General features: G+C 33.7%; 1 protein-coding gene across 1 annotated transcript in view; it reads left to right on the top strand.

The window, feature by feature from the left end:
• The window catches only part of PolE1 (DNA polymerase epsilon catalytic subunit 1), a 73,750-nt gene that overhangs the window by 23,497 nt on the left and 36,584 nt on the right, over positions 1–13,669 (top strand). Inside the window, exons 29-42 of the mRNA XM_080171579.1 lie at positions 469–578; positions 892–981; positions 1,367–1,434; positions 1,598–1,754; positions 2,297–2,408; positions 6,200–6,301; positions 6,622–6,720; positions 7,107–7,188; positions 8,460–8,569; positions 9,139–9,282; positions 10,032–10,126; positions 10,606–10,690; positions 11,283–11,388; positions 12,234–12,359. Of these exons, the coding sequence (XP_080027705.1) occupies positions 469–578; positions 892–981; positions 1,367–1,434; positions 1,598–1,754; positions 2,297–2,408; positions 6,200–6,301; positions 6,622–6,720; positions 7,107–7,188; positions 8,460–8,569; positions 9,139–9,282; positions 10,032–10,126; positions 10,606–10,690; positions 11,283–11,388; positions 12,234–12,359 (1,486 nt within the window). The remainder of the gene's footprint in view (positions 1–468; positions 579–891; positions 982–1,366; positions 1,435–1,597; positions 1,755–2,296; positions 2,409–6,199; positions 6,302–6,621; positions 6,721–7,106; positions 7,189–8,459; positions 8,570–9,138; positions 9,283–10,031; positions 10,127–10,605; positions 10,691–11,282; positions 11,389–12,233; positions 12,360–13,669) is intronic.

Genomic DNA, 13,669 nt, shown 5'->3' on the forward strand with positions numbered 1-13,669 from the left:
GTATTGTGGGATTGAACTAGGTATATAATATGTGATTTAAATAAGTGTAAACAAAATCTTCATCTACTAGAAATTTGTACGATAAAGGGGGGGGGGGGAGGGTAGCATTCGCAGAATTCCGTAGATGTGTGAGTTTAAGACTTTAAAATAAGGGTATAACTCTAAAATTTGGTATGGCAGTTGCACTAATAAGATACAATATAGAACTATGAAGAAACAGCTGCAAAACCGCCTCTACCGCCGAAAACCGGTATATCCCGCTTTTGTTTTTTCTCGCTAAATTACACAATTTTGAATCTTTTAAGTGTCATGAGAAAATATAGGGGAAATTTTTTTGAGAAAAAAAAGTTTGTCTCAAATGATCAATCATTAACATTCACCTAACCTAATTTAACAAAAACTGCTGTGAAATTTCGTCGAAACCCGCTACTTTGTTTTCTTTCCATGATCATTTCTTTTTGATGTCAGGACCACCAATCCGAAGAAGTCTAAGGTGACAATCTCGTACCCAGGTGCCGTGTTGAACATCATGGTACAGGACAACAATACTAACGACCAGTACCATGAGTTAGTCGACAAGGAATTAATAACTTTCTAAAAATATTTTCTTATTATTCAACTTATTTTGATATACCACGTTTTAATTTAATGTTAAAAAAAACTATTGTTTCATAAAACTGAATAATACTATTCAATTGCATTTTCAAGTTTGCAAGGATAAGCCAGTAAAAGATACTCTATCAAAAGAAAATTCTTAGAAACTAATTTTTTCCCTTTCAAAAGTCAACTATTTCTTTTATGATGATTATTAATATAATATCTGTAAACATTTTCAGTTCAAGAATGTAAATTAACCGTCAATGAAACTAATTTAAAAGTTATTAAAAATCCAGGAGAACCTAAAGTATGAGATTAGAAATGAGAACTCAATCTTCTTCGAGGTTGATGGTCCTTACCTGTCCATGATTCTACCTGCCTCAAAGGAATCAGAATTCACAATTAGTATTCTTCAAATCAACAATAAAAAATCTCCAAAAAATTAATATGTGTGAAAATTATATTGTTAGATTACGTTTATGAATTGAGCGAGGCAATTATTTACATTTATAAAAATGTGTACACAGGTGACTTCAATATAATCATTTGTTAAGTGAACAATACCATATTAACCAAAAATAATGGCTATTATACTTATTTTTTAAATCTTAATGTAAGGTTATATAAATATTTTTTAGGGGAAGGGAAAATTGAGATTCCCACTGTAGGTCTAGACATGTTTACCAGGAACAATGCAAAGTTTTCCTGAAAATACTTATTCTTGTCAAAATAGCATTAACCCAGCTAAACTGAATTATGATAAAAAAACAGGAGGAGGGAAAAAAGCTGAAGAAACGGTATGCTGTATTCAACTTTGATAAGAGTCTTGCTGAACTCAAGGAATGAGATAAACTTATTAAACATTTTATTTCATTTACTTGGCAGAGATTTATTAATGGAAAATGAATAAATTGCAAATCATAAGTTTAGGAGTAATAAGTTAATTTTGTACTTTTATACTTTTCTGGTTTTAAAAATAAGTTTACCCTAAATGCGTCTGAAGGGATTTGAGGTGAAGAGGCGCGGGGAGTTGCAGATTATCAAGATCTTCCAGTCCACAGTGTTTGAGGCGTTCCTCAAGGGTGACTCCTTGGAGACATGTTATGATGCCGTCGCTAAAGTTGCGGATTATTGGCTTGATGTATTATACAGCAAAGGTATTCTTTTATTGTTTTGGAAAAGAGAATTTTTGATATGTACTAAACCTCCAAGACTTAAATCTAAAATTTTATTAGCATAAAAACATCCAGCTTCCCTTAAATGGAGAAATTAATCGGTAGTAACGGACACATAAAAATATTTTGAATATGTAAAATAAACTATAATAGTGTACTTTAGACCCAAACATATCATTTGATGACCCATGAAAGGCATATTCAAGTTTTCTTTTTTACTTTTCACATTAGCTGTAGGTTCTTTTTTTGTTGGAAGGGACTAATCTATCATCCTATAATTTCAAACCCGCATTTTTTTCCTCCTTGAGTTCAATGTTTTTCACAAACACTAGTTGACTATGATAGGCAGAATTTTGTATTCACTCATTTATTGGTTTGTTCGTTCATCCAGTAGGATGGGATAGGATAGGGTAAAGTGGATTGGAAGGGGTAATCGTTTATTTTAGCCCGCTGCGTGAGAACATTAGAGAACATTAAAATCTGATGTAAGATCAAAGTAATAATAAATATATTCATTAATTCAGGAGCAAACATGCCAGACTCGGAGTTGTTTGAGCTGATTAGTGAGAATAAAAGTATGAGCAAAACTCTGGCTGAGTATGAGGGACAAAAATCTACCAGTATCTCTACCGCTAAGTAAGTATCTTTCCAGTATAACTTTGAAACCGTTTAATATCCGGTTTTCAGTCATACTGAAAAACTATGTATTATAGTATCGTATTTTAGATGATTTTCTACGAATACTAAAATAACAATCATTAAATCAATAGGGTAGTGCGGGGTTAATGCGGTCATCGGGTCAATTCCGGTCAAACGACCAACTTTTTAAAAACCGTTTTTTACCGGTGTTCTAAACGTTTGCGAGAGATCTTCAGAAAAGCAAAATTGTAGTTTATTGCCTATACTTTCATTTCTTACTTAGCAAATTTTTATCAGATCACTCCTTCTATGATTTTTTTGCCCTCAAAAAGTTGCAAAAAATTTGCAAAAAAAAAATTTCAAAATAGGCCATGTTCAATCTAAAATTGTGAAAAAATGGTAGGGTAGTGCGGGGTTATTCCGGTCAATTTTTTGCTTCAACTTTAAAAAAAACATACTTCCCAAAAACTTTTTCCGGTTTTTAAGAGTGCAAATGAACGATATGGCAATAACGAAGAAGCCTGTCTTGGTCCCGTTAAGATCTCGCAACTAGAAGTCGGTCAAAAATCGGTTTTAAGGGCGGCGGTTGGCCTATACCGGAATAACCCCACCGGTGGGGCTATTTCGGTCAGTTGACTTTGGGGGGTGGAACACCCCCTTAAAATATTTTTTTTTAACATTTTAAACTATGAGTAGAAAGCTGAGGTCATTAGCTTTCTAACGGTACTAGTCGCATGCAGATCAGAAAATTTTTTGACCACATTTTGCCCATTTTAAAAAAGTCGGTAAAATCGCAAAAAAAAACATCAATTTTTTTCATGCAAACTTTTTTAAAAAATCATACTTTTTATTATATGATTAGGTTTTTTAAGCTTTATACATAAATTAGAGGCAATTTCTGATTCGCAGGTCTTGGAATTTCTTGAAAAAAGTGATTTTTTCCCCAAAAATTTTTAATTTTAAAAATCCTGCCAGTTTTGACAGCAGTTTTTGATACATTTTTTCTTGTCTCAAATTGGCCAGGATTGACCTACAAGGGTGGTTAAGATGCAAAATTACATGCCTGACAATTAACTCGAAATTATATGGGGTCTAACTCTAATATTTCAACACATTTTATGCAACAGGAATTTTGAAAATGCAAAATCTTGAATATGTACTCTAAATCTTGGAGATAGAACCCATATCCTGGGGAGTTTTTGTTAGGACATGCAAAGAGCTTTCTATAGACACCTTAAACACCTTTCTAGCTTAATCCTAGCCGATTTGACATAAAAAATCCAAACCGCGCAAAAATCGCGAACACGAAAAAGATGCAAGGGTTTCATATGGAATTTTAAATCTTCTAGCGGTCTTTCTAGATAGACATACCCCTTCTTACATAAGCCAATGCAGCTGATACATCTTCAGGCAAATATTTAAGGCGTTCCTTTGAGTGATATACTCTTCCCATTACTATAAAAATGTGTCTGAAAAATTTTTAATGTCTTTACAAATTGAAAAGCTTAGGCAACAATACATGACATAATACAAGCAGTAAAATAACTAGTAATGTACATCACACAACAGGCAAGGCAATGATTAAAGCTTAGGTCATGCATTTGGGTTGTTTATGCTTCCAGATCACCTAAATTAAACATTAGGGTATTATAAATTTATAAATACAGTAATAAAAAAAAGTAAAAAAAGTGACCGGAATAGACCCTTTTTTTGAGACGAAAAAAAAATTATGAAAAAATCAAGTTAGAACAACGCCTCCAATTGCAAACGATAAATGAATGCCATATCTTTCATTTTACAAAAACCCGGGGGTCAATAGGACTTACCATTTTTTCACAATTTTAGATTGAACATGGCCTATTTTGAAATGTTTTTTTTGCAAATTTTTTGCAACTTTTTGAGGGCAAAAAAATCATAGAAGGAGTGATCTGACAAAAATTTGTTGAAGTAAGAAATGAAAGTATAGGCAATAAACTACAACTTTGCTTTTCTGAAGATCTCTCGCAGAACGTTTAGAACACCGTTAAAAAACGGTTTTAAAAAAGTTGGTCGAGTGACCGGAATTAGACCCCCCTACCGCATTAACCCCGCACTACCCTAAGTCCTATCGACCCCCGGGTTCTTGTAAAATGAAAGATATGGCATTCATTTATCGTTTGCAATTGGAGGCGTTGTTCTAACTTGATTTTTTCATAATTTTTTTTTCGTCTAAAAAAAATGGTCTATTCCGGTCACTTTTTTTACTTTTTTTTATTACTGTATTTATAACTGTATAATACCCTAATGTTTAATTTAGGTGATCTGGAAGCATAAACAACCTAAATGCATGACCTAAGCTTTAATCATTGCCTTGCCTGTTGTGTGATGTACATTACTAGTCATTTTACTGCTTGTATTATGTCATGTTTTGTTGCCTAAGCTTTTCAATTTGTAAAGACATTAAAAATTTTTCAGACACATTTTTATAGTAATGGGAAGAGTATATCACCCAAAGGAACGCCTTAAATATTTGCCTGAAGATGTATCAGCTGCATTGGCTCATGTAAGAAGGGGTATGTCTATTAGAAAGACCGCTAGAAGATTTAAAATTCCATATGAAACCCTTGCATCTTTTTCGTATAAGAGGGTGTTCGCGATTTTTGCGCGGTTTGGATTTTTTATGTCTAATCGGCTAGGATTAAGCTAGAAAGGTGTTTAAGGTGTCTATAGAAAGCTCTTTGCATGTCCTAACAAAAACTCCCCAGGATATGGGTTCTATCTCCAAGATTTAGAGTACATATTCAAGATTTTGCATTTTCAAAATTCCTGTTGCATAAAATGTGTTGAAATATTAGAGTTAGACCCCATATCATTTCGAGTTAAGACACCTTAACCACCCTTGTAGGTCAATCCTAGCCAATTTGAGACAAGAAAAAATGTATCAAAAACTGCTGTCAAAACTGGCAGGATTTTTAAAATTAAAATTTTTTTGGGAAAATATCACTTTTTTCAAGAAATTCAAAGACCTCCGAATCAGAAATTGCCTCTAATTTATGTATAAAGCTTAAAAAAACCTTATCATATAATAAAAAGTATGATTTGTTGATAAAAAGTTTGCATGAAAAAAAATGATGTTTTTTTTTGCGATTTTACCGACTTTTTTAAAATGGGGAAAATGTTGTCAAAAAATTGTCTGATCTGCATGCGACTAGTACCGTTAGAAAGCTAATGACCTCAGCTTTCTACTCATAGTTTAAAATGTAAAAAAAAAATATTTTAAGGGGGTGTTCCACCCCCCCCCCCCCCCCCCAAAGTCAACTGACCGAAATAGCCCCACCGGTGGGGTTATTCCGGTATAGGCCAACCGCCGCCCTTTAAACCGATTTTTGACCGACTTCTAGTTGCGAGATCTTAATGGGACCAAGACAGGCTTCTTCGTTATTGCCATATCGTTCATTTGCACTCTTAAAAACCGGAAAAAGTTTTTGGGAAGTATGAATGTTTTTTTTTAAGTTGAAGCAAAAAATTGACCGGAATTACCCCGCACTACCCTACCAGAATTTTTTTTCTTTATACCTAACTATTATTTATATGATTTAAAACTAAGTTTGGGTTAATTTATTCTAGAGGCGATTTCTTATTCGAGCGTTTAGGTACCCTCTCCCAAGTAGTTATAAACCTTCCCTAAACTATGAGATTTCACAGTACAGGAGAATCATATCTGTTTAGCGGATAGTGAGATCCCTCGTTACAAATACAGACGGACATGTTCTTATTTTTATTGAGCAATAATCATAAATGTTTCTCAGGCGTTTGGCTGAGTTTCTTGGTGACCAGATGGTAAAAGATGCTGGTTTGTCATGTCAGTTTATCATCAGCAAGAAACCAGAAGGCGCCCCTGTCACTGAAAGGTAGGAATTATCATTTATTACTTGATTGTAACAGAAGCTTTTTTTAAAATTAGGATTAAAGTTTGTAGTTGATCGTCCTTAATGGATAGCTCTGATTGTTAATTTAGGCATGTTAATGTACAGGTGTGACCCGTGGGTATAGAGTTTTTTTCTGTAATAGTCTTTTGAAAGGTTCCAAAGAATCAAATAAAACAAAAATATTCTCTAAAATGGTACCAGTGCAAATTATAATCTACAGACTGGGTAATTTTGTGTATTATCAATATTTAGGCCATCGACTTATTCCTTTATATCACTGATTTTTACCTTGTGTTTTCCAGGGCCGTTCCATTAGCAATTTTTGAGTCAGAGCCGTCCATCCGTCAGCATTACCTAAGAAGATGGTTAAAGGACAACAGTATGACAGACTTTGATATCAGGTGAGATCTTACATTCAGTAATTTTCAGCCCCTCAGTTCCGCCTCTCATCCTTTTGGTCATATATAAATTCTCTTATATTTCTGCATTTTGGGGTGGCCCCTCCTTTTTAGGGGTTGGCCTCTCATTTTTATTGGGTGGCCCTTCATAAGGAGGACATAAGTTGGATTCCACTTTTGTTCCGAAAGCCCAACTATGCATACATGGGCGATATAAACTTTATTTAAATTGTTATGATATGTGGAATATGTAGAATTTCAATTGGAAAAGGTATAATTATGTAATAAAACTCATAGTAATTAAACCAAAGAAATGACAACAATGTTAGGTATACATGTTTATTGTTTTAAACTTAGAATTAGTTAAGGTTTTTTTTATTTCGCTGTAGGACTGTCTTGGATTGGGACTACTATATTGAACGTTTGAGTGGTACAATCATGAAGATTATCACTATCCCGGCTGCTTTACAGGTAAACTAATTTTAACTAGAGAACTTCCATAATCAATCAAACAAAATAATGCATATTTGTATTTCACCGGTCCACAGACACATACAGACACATAAACACCCTTTTACTTTTTTTTATAAGGATTTCATTTTATGAGTAGCCAATAAAAAAAAAGTTATATAAAGGGTGTTTAAATAAAAACCAATCGCTTCACTTTTTTCAATATAAACCTTACAGTTTTGGTCCAAAACTAATAAAAAATAGTACAATTCATGCCCAAGCAATGACAATAATAAAACAATATTGAATTTTAAATCTACACACCCTTCCAGAGCACTAGAGCTCGAAACCTAGCCCTTGCAGAGAAATTTGCCCTACGCCGAAAGTGCATATTTTATAATAGAATTAAGACAAATTTGTCTCTTTAAAAAAAGAACAAACTGTCTTAAGTACTTGAAATCTTGTAGATAGACCCCATAATGGTTGGGGTTTTTGATGGGGCATGTAAAGACCTTTCTCTAGACACCTTAACAAGGTTTCTAACATAATCCTAGCCAATTTGGCATCAAAAAGAAAGACCTGACAAACATCAAGAACTAGATTTAAACAGAGCCGCCATGCCTCAATGTTGGATGGGTCTGACTTTTTTATCCCAAATCGGCTAGGATTGAGGTAGAAACCTGTTTAAGGTGTCTAAAGAAAGGTTTTTACATGCCCCATCAAAAACTCTAAACATTATGGGGTCTATCTCCAAGATTTGAAGTACTTATGGTGGTTCAAATTGTGAGCGATTGGTTTTTTTTTAAACACCCTTTAGAATACTTTTAATAGTTTGTATTTGTAAAATGTTTTAAGGACCGGTATCTTGAAAGCCCCACAGTTTTAATATGGCCCTTAGGTCAGATATAGGCGGTCAATCTTTAATGCAAAGTAGAACGATGTCTGTCTGTCTATTTGTACCGAAGGATCTCGCTAACCTCTGAAGCGATCGGGTTCTCCTTAACAGTGTAGCTTCTCATAGGTCCCGGGAAGGTTTATAGATATTTTATGGGAGAGTACCACCACCCTCCCAACAGAAATCACAAAAAAATCAAAATTTTAAAAATATTTTTGGAGACTTCAACGCAACATAGAAATAATCTGACAAAATATGTTAACATGTATAATATCGTTTGAAATAAAAAAAAAACATTTAAAGTGCCACTAGAAGCCTCTAGGGGCGTAGTCGCTAGTTTGTTATAAAAGGCTTTGATGCGGAAATTTTCAAAAAAAAAAGAATGTTGTCTTTTTAGGGAATATCTAACCCTGTACCGCGAGTACAACATCCAGACTGGCTCCATAAAAGAGTTATGGAGAAAACGGACACATTCAAACAGAGAAAAATCAACCAAATGTTTCAAAGGTATATTTTTATTCTAATATATATCCTTAATTGAATATTAGATTTTTTTCATTATTAGTTATTTTCTTTATTTATACCCATTACTGTATGTAATTGTACAAATAAAGAGGAGGGGTTAATGCAACCATCTCGTAATCAATGCACAAATGGCACTTTAGATCATAATTTCGTTATGAAACTTGCCATGAGTAATCCTTGGTATATCTATTTTTCCTAAATTGAACAAAAAATAAGTAACGGCTGGCGGCTTAGCCTATTTTCAGGGTAAATCCAACATTAACTGCGTAGGAACCAACTGTTTTTTTTTGTAATATTTTAGCTTTAATTCATGTTAAATGATACATAAAAAGTTAAAATAATTAAAAAGTACTTTTTATAATGCATATAACTTTTTCATACTTTTTTATTAAACGTTTGATTTTTATCTATTAAAATGCAATATTCGTTAACTCTTTGATAAACACACACATCCAATTTCTTTAGTACATTAAGTTTAAGATATCTTATTAAATAAACGGATAGATGAACTAGCAAATATACTTTAGTATATATAAATATTTGTACTTTAGGGCTCCAAAGAAACCTATAAGTGCCAAGGAGAATGTTCCACCCTCTGGCGATGTGGATGAGAATGGAGGTGATGTTCCTGATATTGAAGACGGTGTTGGAGGCGGCAACAGACAACCTCTTGGTCCAAAGAATATGGCAATCAGGTATTTATAATTAATCAAGCCAAAGGCACCTTAGTTCATATAGTATAAATAAGACAAAAACTCATTACAAAAGCTTGTTCTAAAGCTTCAACAAATTTGAGATCTTTATAATACTTCAGTTCCTGGTATAAGGTATAATCAACAAGTGAAATAAATCTAAAATAATATTTGATGGGCAAATGGAGAGGTCGTCAATTTTACTATATGTTGCCCCACAACGACAGCTGAAAATCACTTACAGTTTTCGTGATTTTTTCGAATTAATTTCGTTATTGGTATAAGATGCATCAGTTCATGCATTCAATAGACAAAGAAGAGAAATGAGCGCTATACTAATGTGTAGGTTTTGTGTGTCTTTTTATTTGCAGATAGGCTCTGTAAGGGTTACGTGACTTATTAATATTATATATTATCCATTTATTGTTACTTAGACTTTCTCAATGCCTTTGATCGTCATTTATGGTTTATCTAAGATTAGCTCAGATTTGATGAATTTTTTTTTATAAAAACAAAATCAAAGGGAATGGCAGTGCTTTTAATCAAGTCAATTAAACTAAATAAAGTTGACTACAAACAATCTTTATGGGAAATTTAAAGGTTGTTTGTAGTAATTTTTATTGCTTGTATTAGATTAGGTTAATTAAGAAATTAGGAATTACCGCATGTTTTAGAAACACATTTTTCAAAAATAAACACTTATAAAGATATACCTAATGATCAAGAAAATTTTAGGTTTATTATTTTTTTAGCTCCAAGCGCAAAGCCTCATCTCAAGATGAAGAAGATTTATCTAAAAATTGGCGCCAAGTCCTGGGAGATCCTCCAAAACGTTCGGATGGACTAAAGGAAATTACATGTTTTAACTTATTTTTAAAAAATCTATTTAATATTTATATTCTATAATTATATGGATTTCTTAAAAATTATTGCTTTCCCTCAAATTGCCTAGCGAGCTTAACACCATACTGCCTATTTTTGTAAAATAATGAGGAGTGGGTTTTTCTTCTTATACCCAACCTTAGTTGTAGGTGGGGAGTGGGGACCTAACCCTGCGGGGTCCCCACTCTCTATATTAATAACTAAACGCCCTTACCCCCTTATTTATTTGTTAAAACTTCAAATAGTACAGAACTGGTATATGGTAAAGTAGGTGTGTATTGGTATCATAACAGTTTGTGAAAGAAGAAACCACCGTTGCCAGGGAAAAAAGAAATCTGTTGAAAATTTGGGTTATTAAATAAATACGTAGACCATATTTGTACTATTACATTTCTTGAAGAAATAGCAAAAAAGTTAAAATATGTATGTTGTAAACCTGACTGCAGGAGTGGATCAAATTTCAAAAGAAGAAATGGCAGTTCCAGGCCAAGCAGAGGCGAGCTGAACAAGGACAAAACTCAAACAAAAGGTAATTCTAAATCAGTACATTTATCAATATAGATGGTCCACAAAAATCCCTGGAGCTTAAAAAGTTAGGCTTAGCAGATGATTTTTTATACTTCTGTATTTAAATAACCATGCTTCCTCTTGAAAAACTAGTGGCTTCGCCACTAGCATTAAGTACTCTTATATTCAGTCGGGAGAAAGAGGCCAGAAAAATAGCCAAAACTCTACCGCAAAACTTTAATTCAGAAATAAGTACTAATCTCGATAGATATATTAAGCCTCCTTAAACTAATTAGGAAACTAATTAGGTAACTGGTATAGTGTTTAGCAAAAGCATCCGTCTTAAAGTTATATGCATGATTTAAGCGCAACAAGGCCAGGGTGATGTAATAATTGAGTAGCTCTACGAGAATTGCTGGTCAGCTTGAAATGTAGGTTTGAATACACATTACACACAGCTGTGCGCGAAGCTTACCAATCCAGCGATTGGCCAAAAAGATTCTCACAATCTCCGTGTGCATCTGAATCCTAACTTCAGAGAATCCGGGCTATAACAACAACAACAGGATTTTAGCTCTAAATCTCCAAATCTATATAATTTTGATATGTTTTAGGAGTCGCACAGAGGCGTATTCCGGAGGTGTTGTACGAAGTGGTCCAGTCACTATTGGAGGATTTTTGAAGCGTGCACAGAGAACTCTGCTTGATACACCATGGCAGGTAAGAATATTAAACATTCTAAAAAAAAAAATAGAAAGGATTATCTTTAGCACAGGGAAGGAGGAGGGGACATTGGGCTGTTTATTACACAAGTCACCAAAGTTTTATAATATTGTGTTCTTATTAGTTGGCTCAACAATTTTTTTGGACGTTGAATTTCGATTGGTTGGGTTGAGTGGGTAAACCTTTTAAATACTTTTGTAATCTACAAATAAAGAAAATTTTATGTATAATAGGGGGGGGGGGGGAGTTCTGACACATTTGCGTAAACCTGGTATATAGGCTTTATCTTTGGACTGAGAGGATAGGTTATTAAAAAGAAAATCATTCTTATATGATGATTTTTTCCAAGTTTTAAGATTTTTTAGATAGGCCTCCAGGTTCCGGAGCTCCAGGCCTCCAGGTGGTCTCTGTACAGGTAAAAATGAAAAAAAAAAACATTTTTTTAAAGAGTTTTAGGTCAGCTAATGAAACAAAATAAGCATGTTTTTTCTTCAAATATGTGAATAACATTCAAAAAGATGCATATTTTGTTTTATTAGTTGACCTCTAACTCTTTAAAAAATTTTTTTTTCATTTTTACCTGTACAGAGACCACCTGGAGGCCTGGAGCTCTGGAACCTGGAGGCCTATCCAAAAAATCTTAAAACTTGGGAAAATTCATCATAAAAGAATGATTTTATCTCTTAAAACCTATCCTCTCAGTCCAAAGATAAAGCCTATATACCAGGTTTACGCAAATGTGTCAGAACTCCCCCCCCCCCCTTAATGTTAAATTTATATATTTATCGGTCATTGTCTTATCCCATTAGATTCCTGTCATTAGCATTTTTTGTTTTGTTTAGATAATCCAACTGGCTGAGACAGGAACACCTGGAATGTTTAAGGCCTGGGCTCTGGTTGGTGCTGATCTTCACTGCATCAAGATTAATATTCCCAGGGTATTCTATGTCAACCACAAGACTCCAAAGGTTTGTTTTTAAGGATTGACCCATTAAGAATTATTTGATATAAGTAAGGAATAGTCTTTAATGGCCTATAGTAAAATGAATTCACTGTTTGATTTTATGTCAAAACAAGACTGCAACAGTTTGCTCTTAAGAAAATAATGGCTAAGAAGAAATTATTATTTTTATTTAATTTTTTTCTTTCTCTTTAATGGGGGGGGGGGGAAGTTTGTACAGTTATAGGAAATGAAAATTCGGTAACAAATTTTGCCCTGGCCGTTTGGGCTTATTTTTATAGTTATCAACCTAATTCTTTTTGTAAGCTCTCTTGTATGATTGGATCTACCTGTAATATTTTGTAAATTGAATTTTGGGATTTTCCCTCTAGGGGCTAGTTGGGCAAAAGACCCCCCGAAACACTAAAATTTTAAGTTATGAGCTTATTTTTAAAGATATCGAGCTGATTTTTTAAATGGAACCTTTTATTATATAGATGAGTTGATTAGCCACCCCATATTTCATTTTTGCACTTTACTTCTAGGGGCTTTTGGAGTAAAACAACCCCCCCAAATACAAAATTTATAAGTTTTGAGCTTACATGCCCCTAGAGGTAAGGTGCAAAAATGAAATATGGGATGGCTAATCAACTCATTTATGCAGTAAAAGCTTCCATTTAAAAAATCAGCTCGATATCTTTTAAAATAAGCTCATAACTTAAAATTTTAGTGTTTCGGGGGGTCTTTTGCACCACTAGCCCCTAGAAGGAAAGTCCCAAAATTCAATTTTCAAAGTTTTACAGGTAGATCCAATCATATAAGAGAGTTTACAAAAAGAATTAGGTTGATAACTATAAAAACAAGCCCAAACGGCCAGGCCAAAATTTGATACTGAATTTTCATTTCCTATAACTGTACAAACTTCCCCCCCCCCCTTGGTTCTTACTTAATTAAAAATATTCCTCCTGTATTGTATCCAGCTACTCTATAACTTACTTTCTCCGACTCTCGGCAAATGAGCATGAACTGCCAGATGAAAAGATTCTGCAGACCACTGGAATTTATCCAGTCTAAAAAATGTTTTTTTTGTCATTGGATTTGTTCAGAGAAAACGTGATTTTTGAATTTTTACATCACTATTTAAGATAGATGGCTGAAATTTTCTTTCTTACCATTTAGCATCCTGTTTTTAAAGGGGGGAGGCGAAAGTGACACTTTTTAAAAACCAAAATTAAAAGTCAAAGGAACTTAACTAAACAAAGAGTTACAGCTCTGAGATTTGGCAGGGCAGTTGCATATGAGGTACAATATATGGAAATGTGAAGAAACGGCGGCGGA

Source organism: Acartia tonsa, chromosome 9, assembly GCF_053477335.1.
Source record: "Acartia tonsa isolate MP-2025a chromosome 9, ASM5347733v1, whole genome shotgun sequence".
In the NCBI taxonomy this organism is placed as follows: domain Eukaryota; kingdom Metazoa; phylum Arthropoda; class Copepoda; order Calanoida; family Acartiidae; genus Acartia; species Acartia tonsa.